This window comes from Lutra lutra, chromosome 7 (assembly GCF_902655055.1).
Source record: "Lutra lutra chromosome 7, mLutLut1.2, whole genome shotgun sequence".
In the NCBI taxonomy this organism is placed as follows: domain Eukaryota; kingdom Metazoa; phylum Chordata; class Mammalia; order Carnivora; family Mustelidae; genus Lutra; species Lutra lutra.
Window position 1 is genome coordinate 72,477,337 of NC_062284.1, and position 13,797 is coordinate 72,491,133.

Here is a 13,797-nt window from a genome sequence, read left to right on the forward strand (position 1 = left end):
CTTTTGTGCTGTTGTTTATCCACAAGTGAAAGCTAACATATTAGACATTAAAAGCTTATAAGAGGAAGAGTAAGCTCATGATGACCTTGACAGAGTTAGAACATTTTGTTAGATGACTGTTGGCTAATGGATTCTTGAAGGCAGTTAGTACAGTTTTATTTTGAAATATGGGTTTTAAAGATGACTTTACATTTGGTATTCAGACTCCTTTCCTATAAAAAACTCCTTAGTAACAGTATAACAGTCGTTATTATGGATGGACTCAAACACTGTGTTTCAAAAGTAGCATTTATGATATCTCTGATTCTGAAGCATAATTGGACATTTAGAAATATGGAAAGTACAAATATGAAAATGAAAATTCTGTGATCATATAATACTTATTCCTTTTAGTCTCTAAAAATCCTTATTATAATTATGATTGCGATTTTTTTCACTTTATATATTTTGATTTGAGCATGCCCCTTTCATCAGTTTTTTTCTCAAAGATCTGCTTTATTTTATTTTTTAAGTTAGTCATTTAACATGTGTTTTAAAATAGCTCTGTGAGATATTTTACTTAATTACATTTTCATATTAATTTTGTTCCTCTGTATTTCGGGCAAAATCTGAGAGCCATTTCTATGTGCTTTGATTACTTTCTTGTTCAGAAATTTTGTCACGGGTTTTCCTTTAGTGCCCAGGGATGGTAAGTAATATTTGTGTGTTTGAGGGAAATTAAGCAGGGAGTGGTTTAACAATGTGAGCTTCAGATAAAACTCAGAAATCTATTCTCATTTACAAAATTCCGTATCTGTTCACAATAACACTTTCATAGAATTTAGGAGACAGAATTTTATATTTCATTCACTGCTATATTACAGTAGGTAGAACAAACTTTTTCACATAATTCATTATCAGTAGATGTTAAGGAAAGAAGGAAAGAAGAATTCTGCTACCCATAATTTAATTTAAGCTTTATGATTGGATTGAATTTGTAAATTTATTTGTGACACGTAAAAGTCCTTGAAGTATATGTCTGATTATTTTATCGTTTTATAACATACTGTTTCTTTCCATTTATATATGTCTTTTTTTTTTTAAAGATTTTATTTATTTATTTGACAGAGAGATCACAAATAGGCAGAAAGGCAGGGGGAAGCAGGCTCCCCGCTGAGCAGAGAGCCTGATACGGGGCTTGATTCCAAGACCCTGAGATCATGACCTGAGCTGAAGGCAGAAGCTTAACCCACTGAGCCACCCAGGTGCCCCTATATGTCTCTTTCTTAATAGTGCTCAGTGGTTTGAAGATAATTCTATTTTTCCTGGACTTGTAATTTTTTGTTACCATTATAATGAAAACTTTTCTCTCTGAGATATATTGGACAATATTTTTATGTATGTATCAGCCACCTTACTAATTTTTTAAAGATTTTATTTATTTATTTGACAGAGAAAGAAAGCTCACAAGTAGGCAGAGAGGCAGGCAGAGAGAGAGAGAGAGAGATGTGGAAGCAGGCTCCCTGCTGAGCAGAGAGCCTGATGTGGGGCTCGATCCCAGGACCCTAGGATCATGACCTGAGCCAAAGGCAGAGGCCTTAACCCACTAAGCCACCCAGGCACCCCTATATATATGAATTTTATTTTATTTTATTTTTAAAAGATTTTATTTATTTATTTGACAGACAGAGATCACAAGTAGGCAGAGAGGCAGGCAGAGAGAGAGAAAGGTGGAAGCAGGCTCGATGCTGAGCAGAGAGCCGGATGCGGAGCTCCATCCCAGGACATTGAGATCATGACCTGAGCTGAAGACAGAGGCTTTAACCCAGTGAGCCACCCAGGCACCCCTAAAGATTTTATTTATTTATTTGTCAGAGAGAGAAAGCCCAAGCAGGGGGAGGAGTAGGCAATGGAGAAGCAGGTTCCCTGCCAAGCAAGGAACCTCAGGTGGGACTCAATCCCAGGACCCTGGGATCATGACCTGAGCAGAAGGCAGAGGCTTAACCAATTGAGCCATCCAGGCGAGGATCAGCCCCCTTCAATTATTAGTAGATGGCACAAAGGCATTCGGATTAATGGCTAATGTAGAGATGATGTAGAGATGTTACCAACTTCCCTCCACATATATTCACATTTCACGAAATTAAACATTGTTAATCACAACCTTCTTTTTCAAAAAAGTTATTTCTCTAGTGTTGTAGAGACATCAATGGAGCTAATGAAGTTGTGTAAATATTTAATTCTCTCATTCTCCCACCTCTGCTCAAGGGTAGACTCCTTACAAGGTTCCTCCAGGTCTTCCTCACTAAGGATGGATATAATTGGCAATTGTCATGGTGAAAGTGGTTTCTCTTAGCGGAGTTACAGTTGTGAGTTATTTGCTCACTGGATTTTTCTTATTGGGAAATGCATCAAATTATATTCAGCTTATCACATCTGACCAACGGAGGATAAATCTGTAGCCCAACACATCAATGGTCTTCATTCCTTCCCTCCTTATACCACCAGCTCCTGTGCAGTGCCTTTCCTCCAAGCCTGATAATGGAGTCAGAAGGAAGCATGCTTCTGTATTATTCATTTGTTTCCTCTTAAATCAATTAGAAGCAAGAGAGAGGGTGCAGTTGCTACAGGTTTGAATGCTTGATCATTCTGAGGTGAGAATTGATGCAGTGGACAATAACAAGTGTTTTAGCCTGAGTGTGCCCTGAGTCTCAGATCCAGACACATTTGGGTTTAAACCTTCATCATTTTTGGTGTATTTGTTTCCTACATCCTGGGACAAGGTATTACAAACTTTTAGGCCATCTCTGGATCCTGTGAAGACAGGGTGGGTGCTGAGAGTCTCCCTTTTGTTTCCTTTCTCTAGGACGGTGCTGACTGAACTTGTGTGATTTCTACCAATCCAGGAGACTTGGGCTGCTCTCTGTACATGCTCACTGAACACTTACAACAGCTCACTGCTGTTCCCCCACTGTATGCACTTGTGGGAGGCCACAGGGTGGGATGATGTATGGGTGAGGGGCTGGGTGTTGTGTGTAGTGTTTAGTGTAATTAGGTTTGTTTGTTGTGGGTCATCTGTGCTTCCATTTAGTTTCTGAGTGTTCTGCTCTGTGATTTAGTTTTTACTAGTGTCCCTTCCTTCTTATTAATACCTCTAGCATAGGTGTGCTCAGTTTCCACACTGGAGGTTTACTTGCTTCCCACCAGTCTTATCCACAGATGCTCATAATTAGGAGCTCTTAGGGGAACTCTGTGAAGGAGCAGAGTGTGAATTTTCCACTTCCTTTCTGACTTCAACACTCCTTCAAAATCACTTTTTGCCAACACCTGGCTCAGTTTGCACACTTCCCAGAACTCTTTGTTTGTTTATTGTTCACACTCTAAAATCCTCAGTCTCTCTGTTTCCCTCCTTCCACTTCTAACCCCATTCCTGCAGTTCCTTAAAATTTGGATGGTAATGGATGGTTGATTATAGGTCTTGCATTCTAACACTCTCATATTTGATTTGAAGGCAGGTGTGTAGAGTAGAAATCTTAAAAAGAATTTCTTAAAATGTTTTTGATTATAAAATTTTACCATTTTAAGGACACCTGGGTGGCTCAGTGGGTTAAAGCCTCTGCCTTCCGCACGGGTCGTGATCTCAGGGTCCTGGGATCGAGCCCCACATTGGGTTCTCTGCTTGGCAAGGAGCCTGCTTCCTCCTCTCTCTCTCTGCCTGCCTCTCTGCCTACTTGTGATCTCTCTGTCAAATAAATAAATAAAATCTTTTAAAAAACTTTTACCATTTTAACATACAATTTACCATTTTATTTTTTTTTAAATTTTTTGATGATTTTATTTATTTATTCAAGAGAGAGAGAGAGAGAGAGCATGAGAGGAGAGAGAGATCAGCGGGAGAAGCAGACTCCCCACCGAGCAGGGAGTCCGATGCTGGACTCGATCCCAGGACTCCAGGATCATGACCTGAGCCGAAGGCAGTTGCTTAACCAACTGAGCCACCCAGGTGCCCCACAATTTACCATTTTAAATGGTAAATTTAAAATGGTAAAAAAAAAACAAAACAGTTTTTTAAAAATTTATTTTCAGCATAACTGTATTCATTGTTTTTGCACCACACCCAGTGCTCCATGCAATCCGTGCCCTCTCCAATACCCACCAAGGTTCCCCCAACCTCCCAACCCCTGCCGCTTCAAACCCCTCAGATTGTTTTTCAGTCCATAGTCTCTCATGGTTCACCTCCTCTTCCAATTTCCCCCAACTCCCTTCTCCTCTCTAACTCCCCTTTAAGTGTAGAATTTACTGGTATGAAATACATTTATATTGTTGTTCAAGAGCAACACATTGATTTCTAGAACTCTTTTCATCTTGAAAAACAAAATATTTGTAGTCATGAAACAATAAACTCTCCATTACTCCATCCCTCCAGTCCTTGGGAACTACCATTCTGCTTTCTCTTTTCATGAGTTTGACTAGTTTAGATATCTCATAGAAGTTGATTCTGCAGTATGGATCATTTTGTGACATTTCCTTTAACATAATCTCCTCAGGATTATCTATGTTGCAGCTTGTGACAGAATTTCTTTCCTTTTCAAGGTTGAATAATATTCCAGTGTATGTCATATCCCATTTTGTTTATCCACTCCTATCTGTTGATGGACTTTGGGGTTGTTTCCACTTTTTGGGAGAAATAGGAATTCAGAAACATCTCAATATTTTCAGTATATAGGCAAATTCTTCCCATTTTTGAGTATATATATATATATATATACCAGAAGTGGATTGCTGAATCATAAGGCAATTCTGTTTCTAAGTTTTTGAGAAACATTTATACTTGTTAACTGGAACAATTATGCTCTAGACTGGGTTACCACAAGCAATTGTCAAGGAACAGAGTGATCACAAGTCATGAATGGACCTCCAATATCACTGAATCACAAAATCCTAGAATGGTTTGTCCCTTTTGCTACAGTCCATTGCATAGACCAGGTGTCAATAATCGGTCTGAATGGAATGGTGAAGCCTCATCTCAGGAGTCAGCTCCTGAATAGCAGTTTGGGTATCCATTATAATGTATTTCCTTTCCAGTTTTGGTAAAGGGGCCAAACCTGCATGTATTTGAATCTCTTTCTTAGTTCCAATTATATAGTAAAGAGCCTGTTAAAGAGTGTCTTAAAATATTTCAAAGGCTTTGGAAGAAGTCATCTTGCTACCCTCCAGTCTCTCTTCCAATTTTTCTCTGTGAACAATCTTTAGTGGCAAATATAGGAAATGGGTTTTTTTTTTGTTTGTCTGTTTTGTTTTGTTTTTCATTTTATTTTTTTTTAATTTTTTTAAAGATTTTATTTATTTATTTGACAGAGAGAGATCACAAGTAGATGGAGAGGCAGGCAGAGAGAGAGAGAGAGGGAAGCAGGCTTCCTGCTGAGCAGAGAGCCCGATGTGGGACTCGATCCCAGGACCCTGAGATCATGACCTGAGCCGAAGGCAGTGGCTTAACCCACTGAGCCACCCAGGTGCCCCTTGTTTTTCATTTTAAAGAATAGTACTTTATTGAATACGTTTTATTCGCAGAAAGATAAGCTTCAATCTTTGATGATGGCCAGATTGTATGGTGGAAAGCAATTTCCTTTGTTTTCCATACTAATGGAAAGGTTTCTACTAAATGAAAAAAGTCATACAAGTATATTCACAAATATAGCATCTATCTCAAAACATATGATTATTCACATCACTCATACAATGACATAAGAATCTGTCATTCTGTCAGATTAGATAAAATAAACCAGTAATGAAAAAATACAAAATCTTCAAACAAAAATTAATAAAAATGTACAAGACTGTCCTTACATACCTTAGGGATATTATTTCTTATATATATACTCCTAAAACTTTGGATTGGTTTATGTGTATAGCATACCAAGTAAAGATAAAAAAATAATTTTAGAAATAACTCTGTTTACTCCCATACCACACAGGTCATATGAAGATTTAAACAGCTATCATGGATTTTGAAAAAAAAGTATATACATATATATAATCTTTCTATATATAATCTTACCTATAAAAACAGTAGTATACAAACTTCAAACTAAAAGTTTATGCAAAGTAACACACAAATATTCAATTTTTTTAAAAGATTTTATTTATTTATTTGACAAAGAGAGACACAACGAAAGGGAAACACTGCAGAGGGAGTGGGAGAGGGAGAAGCAAGCTCCCCATGGAGCAGGGAGCCTGATGTGGGGCTCCATCCCAGGACCCTGGGATCATGACATGAGCCAAAGGCAGATGCTGAACGACTGAACCACCCAGGCATCCCCAAATGTTCTAAATCTTAAGGAAACTTCTATTTGTAAATAAAAGCAGAATAAAACTGATTTGATTGCCTTATTAGGTAGTTTATTGTGGAAACTTGTTAATAAAGTATTGGTGGGAATTCTCAATCTTTATTATGCTGTCACCTGAAGCACTCAATCATTTTATTCAGTAAAGGAATAAGTAAACGAATAGACTACCTGTCAGTTACCACATATTACAACCAGTCTAACTGTGAAATAACAGGAGTGGCCACACAATGCTTCAGGGTTGGCTGCGTCTTGAATTTCTCGCTGAAGGATTGGGCCAATCTACATTTGGAACAATTTTATCAGTAGATAGAAAGAGTAAGTGTCTTTTTATCCTGTTCTCTTAAAGTCTGTATTACTAATCTTTAACAGATAGCAATGAGATAGCTCTAGCAGATGAAGCAGGAAGGGAATTACGTTCTGGAAGAAGCATTTATCTGTCTTTGATACAAGCTTCTTGATTAATTCCTGAAGAGGTGCCAACTCATGCCTATCAATCTGATTAAATTCCTGAAGGAAAAAATAAAGGGCTTAAGGGAGGTGTTGAGGTGGGCCTCCTCTCACAGCTGCATCACAGAATCAAACTACTGGTGATAAATATGGACATAAACCCAGAACACATGCTTTGAATGGTCCTTTCCATAGACATAAAGTTTTTTGGAAAGGGGACACCAATCTTGGAAGGCAAAAGACTTTCATCATCAAGATGATCCTGAACCCAAACACTTGATTGGATTTTTGATATTAGTACCATTTGCCCAGTGATATTCATATCTTGGACCTGCAGATGTGAGTGGACAGCTTGCTTCAGTGCAAAATTCTATAATAGTTCCATACAGCACGTTGATCTGGTTGAAGAAATCTACAGTGTTAACTGTAAGCCATTCACTGGGGTCCTCTCCCTCTAGCAACAGAAGAGCTTGTCTCAGATTTCCACTTCCTAGAGTTGCTTCTGCCTGTTTAAGATGAAGAGGTAGCTCAACTTCTATCCTCAGAGGAGAGGGAATGCTGATCCCCAGCAATGTCTGGATTCAGAGCCCAGGCAGGCACCACAAGGAAGCAAACCATCCTCAACTCTTGCCCCGTGAAAGTACTGGGTGGCCCTGCTATGAACCACAGGTCTAACAGGAGAAAGTTGCTATGCTGGTCTCCCCCACTTTGCTGACCTGAAAATCAGGGAACAGGTTTTTTTCTGTCATCTATCTCTGTGTTCAGACGTATTAGCTCTGCCATCAAGTTCTTGATACTTTTGAGCTTGCTTTATTTATTTTTATATATTTTACTTATTTAATTGAGAGAGAGATACAGAGCACAAGCAGAGGGAGCTGAAGGCTCCCTGATGAGCAAGGAGCCAGATGTGGGACTTGATCCTAGGACCCTGGGATCAAGACCTGAGCAGAAGGCAGCTGCTTAACTGACTGAGCCACCCAGGTGCCCCTTGAGCTTGTTTTATTATTTGTAAATTTGGGAGAATGATATCTTCTTTAATATTTTGTTGTGACAACGTTATCAGTAATATATCCGAAGAGATTGCCACATAGCAGATGAGCAATTTACGAAGGTACCTCAATAGGTACAGAAGAAGTGTCTGACTAATCCAGATTCATTCCTGAGAGAAACCCCCAGCGAATAAGGAATTGAAGGAAATTTCCTTAATGAATAAGACTCAACCAAAAACCTACATCAAATGTCATAGTTGGTGGTGAAAACCTCAATGCTTTCTCCTTAGTTTCAGAAATAAGGGGAGAGGTTTGGCTCTCACCACTTGTATTTATATTGAAGTAGAGGTTCCAGCCAATGCAATACAGCATGGAGAAGAAACAAACGCCACACAGTCTGGAAAGGGGGAAGTGAACTTATGTTTTAACAGCCAACATAACCATCTGAGCAGAAAACTTAAGAGAATCTACAAAACAGCTACTAGAACAAGTTCGTTTAAGAAAGTCAAATGTATGCCTACCATATGACCCACCTGTTGTACTCCCAGAAATTGATTCAAGAGAAATGAAAGCATATGTCTATAAAACATCTTATACACAAATGTTCATAGCAGCTTTATTTGTAAGAGCCCTACTGGGATTAATCGAGATGGTCAGCAACAGGTGAATAGACAAGTTGTTTTTTAGGCACATGATTGGGTACTACACAGCAAGAGAAAGAAACAAAGTCTTGATAATTATGACTATAGAAGAATCTCAAAATAATTATGCTGAGAAGAAGCCAGGCAAAAGATACATATGATCCCATTTATACAAAATGATAAAATATGCAAACTAATTCATGACAGGAAGTTTCCCTGGAAATGGGGATAAGGAGGGTTGAGAGAGGATTACAAAGTGACATGAAGAAACTTTTGGGGTGATGTATATGTTCATTTTCTCAACTGTAGTGATGACTTCACAAATACATACATACATCAAATCCTATAGAATTGTTGAATTTGCTGCACTTTATTGTTATGTAAATTATGTATTAACAGAGCCATTCAATATCATTCTATGCACTATTTTCCCTCACTGTGGTGCCAGTCTTCTTGTGTAATGTAAAATGCAAAATATTTCTCCTGTAGGCTTTCATTGGCCTGAAACTATAAATTTTTAAAATTTATGCCTAATGACTTTCTGCATCCAAGTGTTATACTGTTTATTTTCAACCAGCATCATCCCAACCTATTTAACATTGTCCCAGCAGATCTTTTTTTTTTTTTTAAGATTTTTATTTATTTGAGAGAGAAAGATGCAGCCAGAGAGGGAGCATAAGCAGGGGAGTGGGAGAAGGAGAAGCAGGCTTCCTGCTGAGCAGGGAGCCTGAGGTGGGGCTTGATCCCAGGATACTGGGATCATGACCCCAGTGGAAGGCAGATACCCAAAAACAGAGCCACCCACATGCCCCATCCCTGCATATCTGAACAGACATTTGTAGTGGCTTGTCTAAAATTGCTTTCTAGCATAATTTTGAGGCAGGTTCTGACAATGTGATTTAGAAGGTGAAGGGGAAGGGAAGGGATCCTTGAACGGAAGCAGTATCCAGGTCTGAATTTCTTACTTCACTATGTATCTGGGAAACTCTTCCCAAGTTGGCTCTGGACTCTGATGTTCCTGGACCTGAATGTGTGGGGAATCGCCTCCAGGAAATAGCTGAGCTAAGCTTCCTAATGTGTCTAGAGTATATGTATACAGGGCTTTATAGAAGATGTGGCCATTTCTAGAACTTTTCTTTGATAATCCTAATTTCTTACTTTTTGAGAAAAATTATACGATTAATGCTTGGCAATAAAATGTGTCAGATGGATGACCATAGAAAGCATCCTTGAGGTTAAACCTGTTAAAAAGATAGGATTAGTATTTGTTCCTGAATTCACATACAGTAGTCACCTTATGTTGGAGTCAATAAAACTGTGAGAACATAAGGCTCTCAAATCATTCTATAGGGATTTGATGTCTCCATGTATGAGTTTATTCTGTCTAAAATTCCTATTTTTCACTTTTTAATTATTGTAAAAGTCAGGAATATTTGACTATTAGATAGTGTGACTTCTGAAACTTTTTATTAAAAATAGTATTTATTGCAATTGCTAATAGTTTAGGAATAAGTATATATGGCATTTCAAATAAATACTATTTGTTCATTATTTTTGTTTAATTTAAAAATATTTAGTGAGTACTTAAAAATTGAGTCACAGTTCTAAATATTGCATAAAGTGCCAAAAACACAGAATCAGTCACCAGTGACTTGACTTCCTCTTACTTTTTCTGTATTCAACTCCAGCTCCTTTTCTGGCAGTCAGTAGGTTAAAGGCCAGCCCATATGGACACATGAGAATATGAACTACTGTAGTAAAATGCTTCTGAAGATTGTTACCCTCCCAGCTACAGAAATGCCCCGGGATGCTGTGTTAAAGAACTTCCATATCAGGTAGTGTCTTAAGAACAAAACAGACCTGAGAAGTCAGGATTGCTGTTGTTCAGACTTCCCAGGGCCACCTTAAGCCTGACATGTGCCTCATGAAGTCAGGGATGAAACAGATGGCTGACTTGGGGAGGATTCTGGCCAACAGGCACGCATTTCAGTCCCTGTCCACCAGGGGGTGCAGCTTCCTGCCACAGTCACATTTCCTGAATGAAATGTGGGTTTCTACTGATCATTTCTGTCACTCCAACCTTCTCCATAGTAAGAATGAAGAACACTATTTAGGTGATGCTCCAGAGATGAAGTTTTCTCCAGGCTTCGTGACTGTGGTACTCTTAATGCTTGGTAAGTACCATTCCACTTAAAATTTGGATTCTTTCTTCCATGATGTCAGTTAAACCTTTAATTATTATTTATCCATGAATTTTATGCCCAAGGTGATACAGAGCTCCTTTCTCTTTCCTCAGGACAAACCCATGGAGTCTCAGTGACTCAGACGGAAGGCCAAGTGACTCTCTTGGAAGAGGCTTCCCTGACTGTGAACTGCACTTATTCAGCATCAGGATCCCTTACTCTTTTCTGGTATGTCCAGTATCCCGGTGAAGGTCTACAGCTCCTCCTGAAAGCCTTGAGGGACAAGGAGAAGAAAAGCAACAAAGGATTTGAAGCCACTTTTGATGACAAATCCAAATCCTTCCACTTGGAGAAACGCTCAGTGCAAGCCTCAGATTCAGCTGTGTACTACTGTGCCCTGAGTGACACAGTGACGGGGACTGCAGGGGGAGCTGAACACAAACTCTGAGCAGAACAGGGGCCTGGAAGCTGAGTGTCTTTGCCTCATGCACTCTGGTTTTAGCACAATCTGTTGTTTTTCAGTCAGTGTGTGGTTGATACAAAATCATACAAATGACTAGAGCGTAGGAACCAGCAGTATCATTCCCCAACCCCAGGTATTCCTTAGTGACATTGAAAACAGTTCAATGCCAAGAGTTCCTCAGCCAGGGTGTAACTAATTTCAAGGTAGAATTACATAACAATGAAGTGGTGGAATGCCCAGTCCAGTAGGTTAAGTGTCTGACTCTTGATCTGCTCCGGTTATGATCTCAGGTTTGTGTGATTGAGCCCCCAAATCAGACTCCCTGCCTGCTGGGTTGGAATTCTGCTTCTCTCTCTTTCTCCCTGTCCTTCTGCCCTCCCCCGTTGACTCTGTCTTTCTCTCTCTCCAAAATAAATAAATCTTTAAAATAAACAAACAGTTACAGATGAATTGGTCTCTCATTTATCTTTGCAGTGACATTTCTAGCTGAGAAGTTGTTCAGGCCACCGTGGTGGGTGTTGCTGTGTCTATGACACTTCTAGATATACACAGTGTGCCTGAGAAGGTGGCCTTGGCCAAATATCTTTCTAACAGAGTATAAGCAGGATAGGTGATGGGAGAGCTTCAGTCCAGAGCCAATTTTATTAATTTTATTAGAGAAAGAATGGAACAGAAGAAAAGAGGAGGAACACATGTACCTGAGCAAGGAAAAGAGAGGCCAGCGACCTCGGCCATGGTTTCTTTTCTATTAAATCAGGTGATAGACACAGACTGATATTCAATGTGAAGAGCTGGGGGCAGAAACAGAATGAAGGAAGAGGTTCATGTTCTAGCCAGATAAATAGCTCAGTTGGCTCTCTGATGGTAAGAACTCAAGTGAGATCATTCTCAGTGCCCAGGAAATATGGTGAGAGAAAATGCTCTTGCACTGATGTTTCTTTTTTTTCTTTTTTTAAAAAGAGATTTTATTTATTTATTTGACAGACAGAGATCACAAGCAGGCAGAGAGCCAGGGAGAAACAGGCTCACCACTGAGCAGAGAGCCTGAAGTGGGGCTCGATCCCAGGACCCTGGGACCATAACCTGAGCCGAAGGCAGAGGCTTTAACCCACTGAGCCACCCAGGTGCCCCTGCACTGATGTTTCTTAACAATACAGATTGATAGGTGATACTGGGAGGAAAATCCTGTAGATTTCTCTAACTCCTGTTTTGCAATGTCTCACAGAGAGTCACAAATCAGGGAATAGGGAGAATGCAAAGGAGTCAGGAATGTTGTGCAAAAAGTAATAGAGACCCCAGTATGGACCCTCAACTCTATGGTCAACTAATCTTTGACAAAGCAGGAACGAATGTCCAATGGAAGAAGGACAGTCTCTTCAATCAATGGTGCTGGGAAAACTGGACAGTCACATGCAGAAGAATGAACCTGGACCACTCTCTTACACCATACACAAAGATAAACTCAAAATGGATGAGAGACCTACATGTGATCCAAAAACCCATCAAAACCCTAGAGGAGAACATAGGCAGAGTAACTTCTTCAACATCAGTCACAGCAACTTCTTTCAAGATAAGTCTCTAAAGGCAAGGGAAACAAAAGCAAACTTTTGTTTGGGACTTTTGGGACTTCATCAAGATAAAAAGCTTCTGCACAGCAAAAGAAACAGTCAACAAAAGTAAGAGGCAACCCACGGAATGGGAGAAGATATTTGCAAATGACATTTCAGATAAAGGGCTGATATTCATTATCTATAAAGCACTTTTCAAACTCAACATATCCAAAATAATAATCCAGTCAAAAAATGAGCAGGAGAAATGAACAGACATTTCTTCAAAGAAGACATACAAATGGCTAAAAGACACATGAAAAAATGTTCAATATTACTAGCCATCATTGAAATACCAATCAAAACCACAGTGAGATACTACCTTACATCAGTCAGAATGACAAAAATTAACAAGACAGGAAAGAACAAGTGTTGGTGATGATGTGGAGAAAGGGGAACCCTCTTACACTGTTGGGAATGCAAGCTGGTACAGCCACTCTGGAAAATAGTATAGAGGTTCCTGAAGGCATTAAAAGTAGAGCTAACCTGAGTTTTCTTAGTCAAGATGGCGGAGAAGTAGCAGGCTGAGACTACTTCGGGTAGCGGGAGATCAGCTAAATAGCTTATCTAAAGATTGCAAACACCTACAAATCCAACGGGAGATTGAAGAGAAGAAGAACAGCAATTCCAGAAACAGAAAATCAACCACTTTCTGCAAGGTAGGACTGGCGGAGAAGTGAATCCAAAGCGACGGGAAGATAGACCGCGGGGGGAGGGGCCGGCTCCCGGCGAGCGGCGGAGCAACGGAGCAAAATCAGGACTTTTAAAAGTCTGTTCTGCTGAGGGACATCGCTCCAGAGGCTTAACTGGGGTGAAGCCCAGGGGGGGTAAGCGCGGCCTCAGGTCCCGCAGGGTCGCAGAAGGATCGGGGGTGTCTCAGTGTCGCAGAGCTTACCGGTATTAGAACGGGGAAGCCGGCTGCAGAGACAGAGCCGAGGAGTGACTCAGCTCAGGGTTGCCTTGAACCGGTCGCAGGCTCGGTCAGCTCGGAGGGCGGCCGGAGGCCAGGGTGATGGGAGTCATTTGGCGCTGTTCTCTGAGGGCGCACTGAGGAGTGGGGCCCCGGGCTCTCGGCTCCTCCGGGCCAGAGACCGGGAGGCCGCCATCTTTATTCCCGTCCTCCAGACTCTACGGAAAGCGC

The 13,797-nt window shown here is 40.2% G+C and overlaps 1 pseudogene and 1 gene segment (V, D, J or C); one reads left to right on the forward strand and one right to left on the reverse strand.

The window, feature by feature from the left end:
- Positions 1-6,653: 6,653 nt before the first annotated feature.
- On the reverse strand, positions 6,654-10,492 carry LOC125104458 (MOB kinase activator 1A-like; annotated as a pseudogene).
- A 39-nt stretch (positions 10,493-10,531) lies between these two features.
- Positions 10,532-12,689, forward strand: LOC125104459 (T cell receptor alpha variable 9-2-like). The segment is given in 3 exon segments: positions 10,532-10,577; positions 10,700-10,987; positions 12,634-12,689. Coding segments are annotated over 3 exon segments (390 nt in total).
- Positions 12,690-13,797: the final 1,108 nt, after the last annotated feature.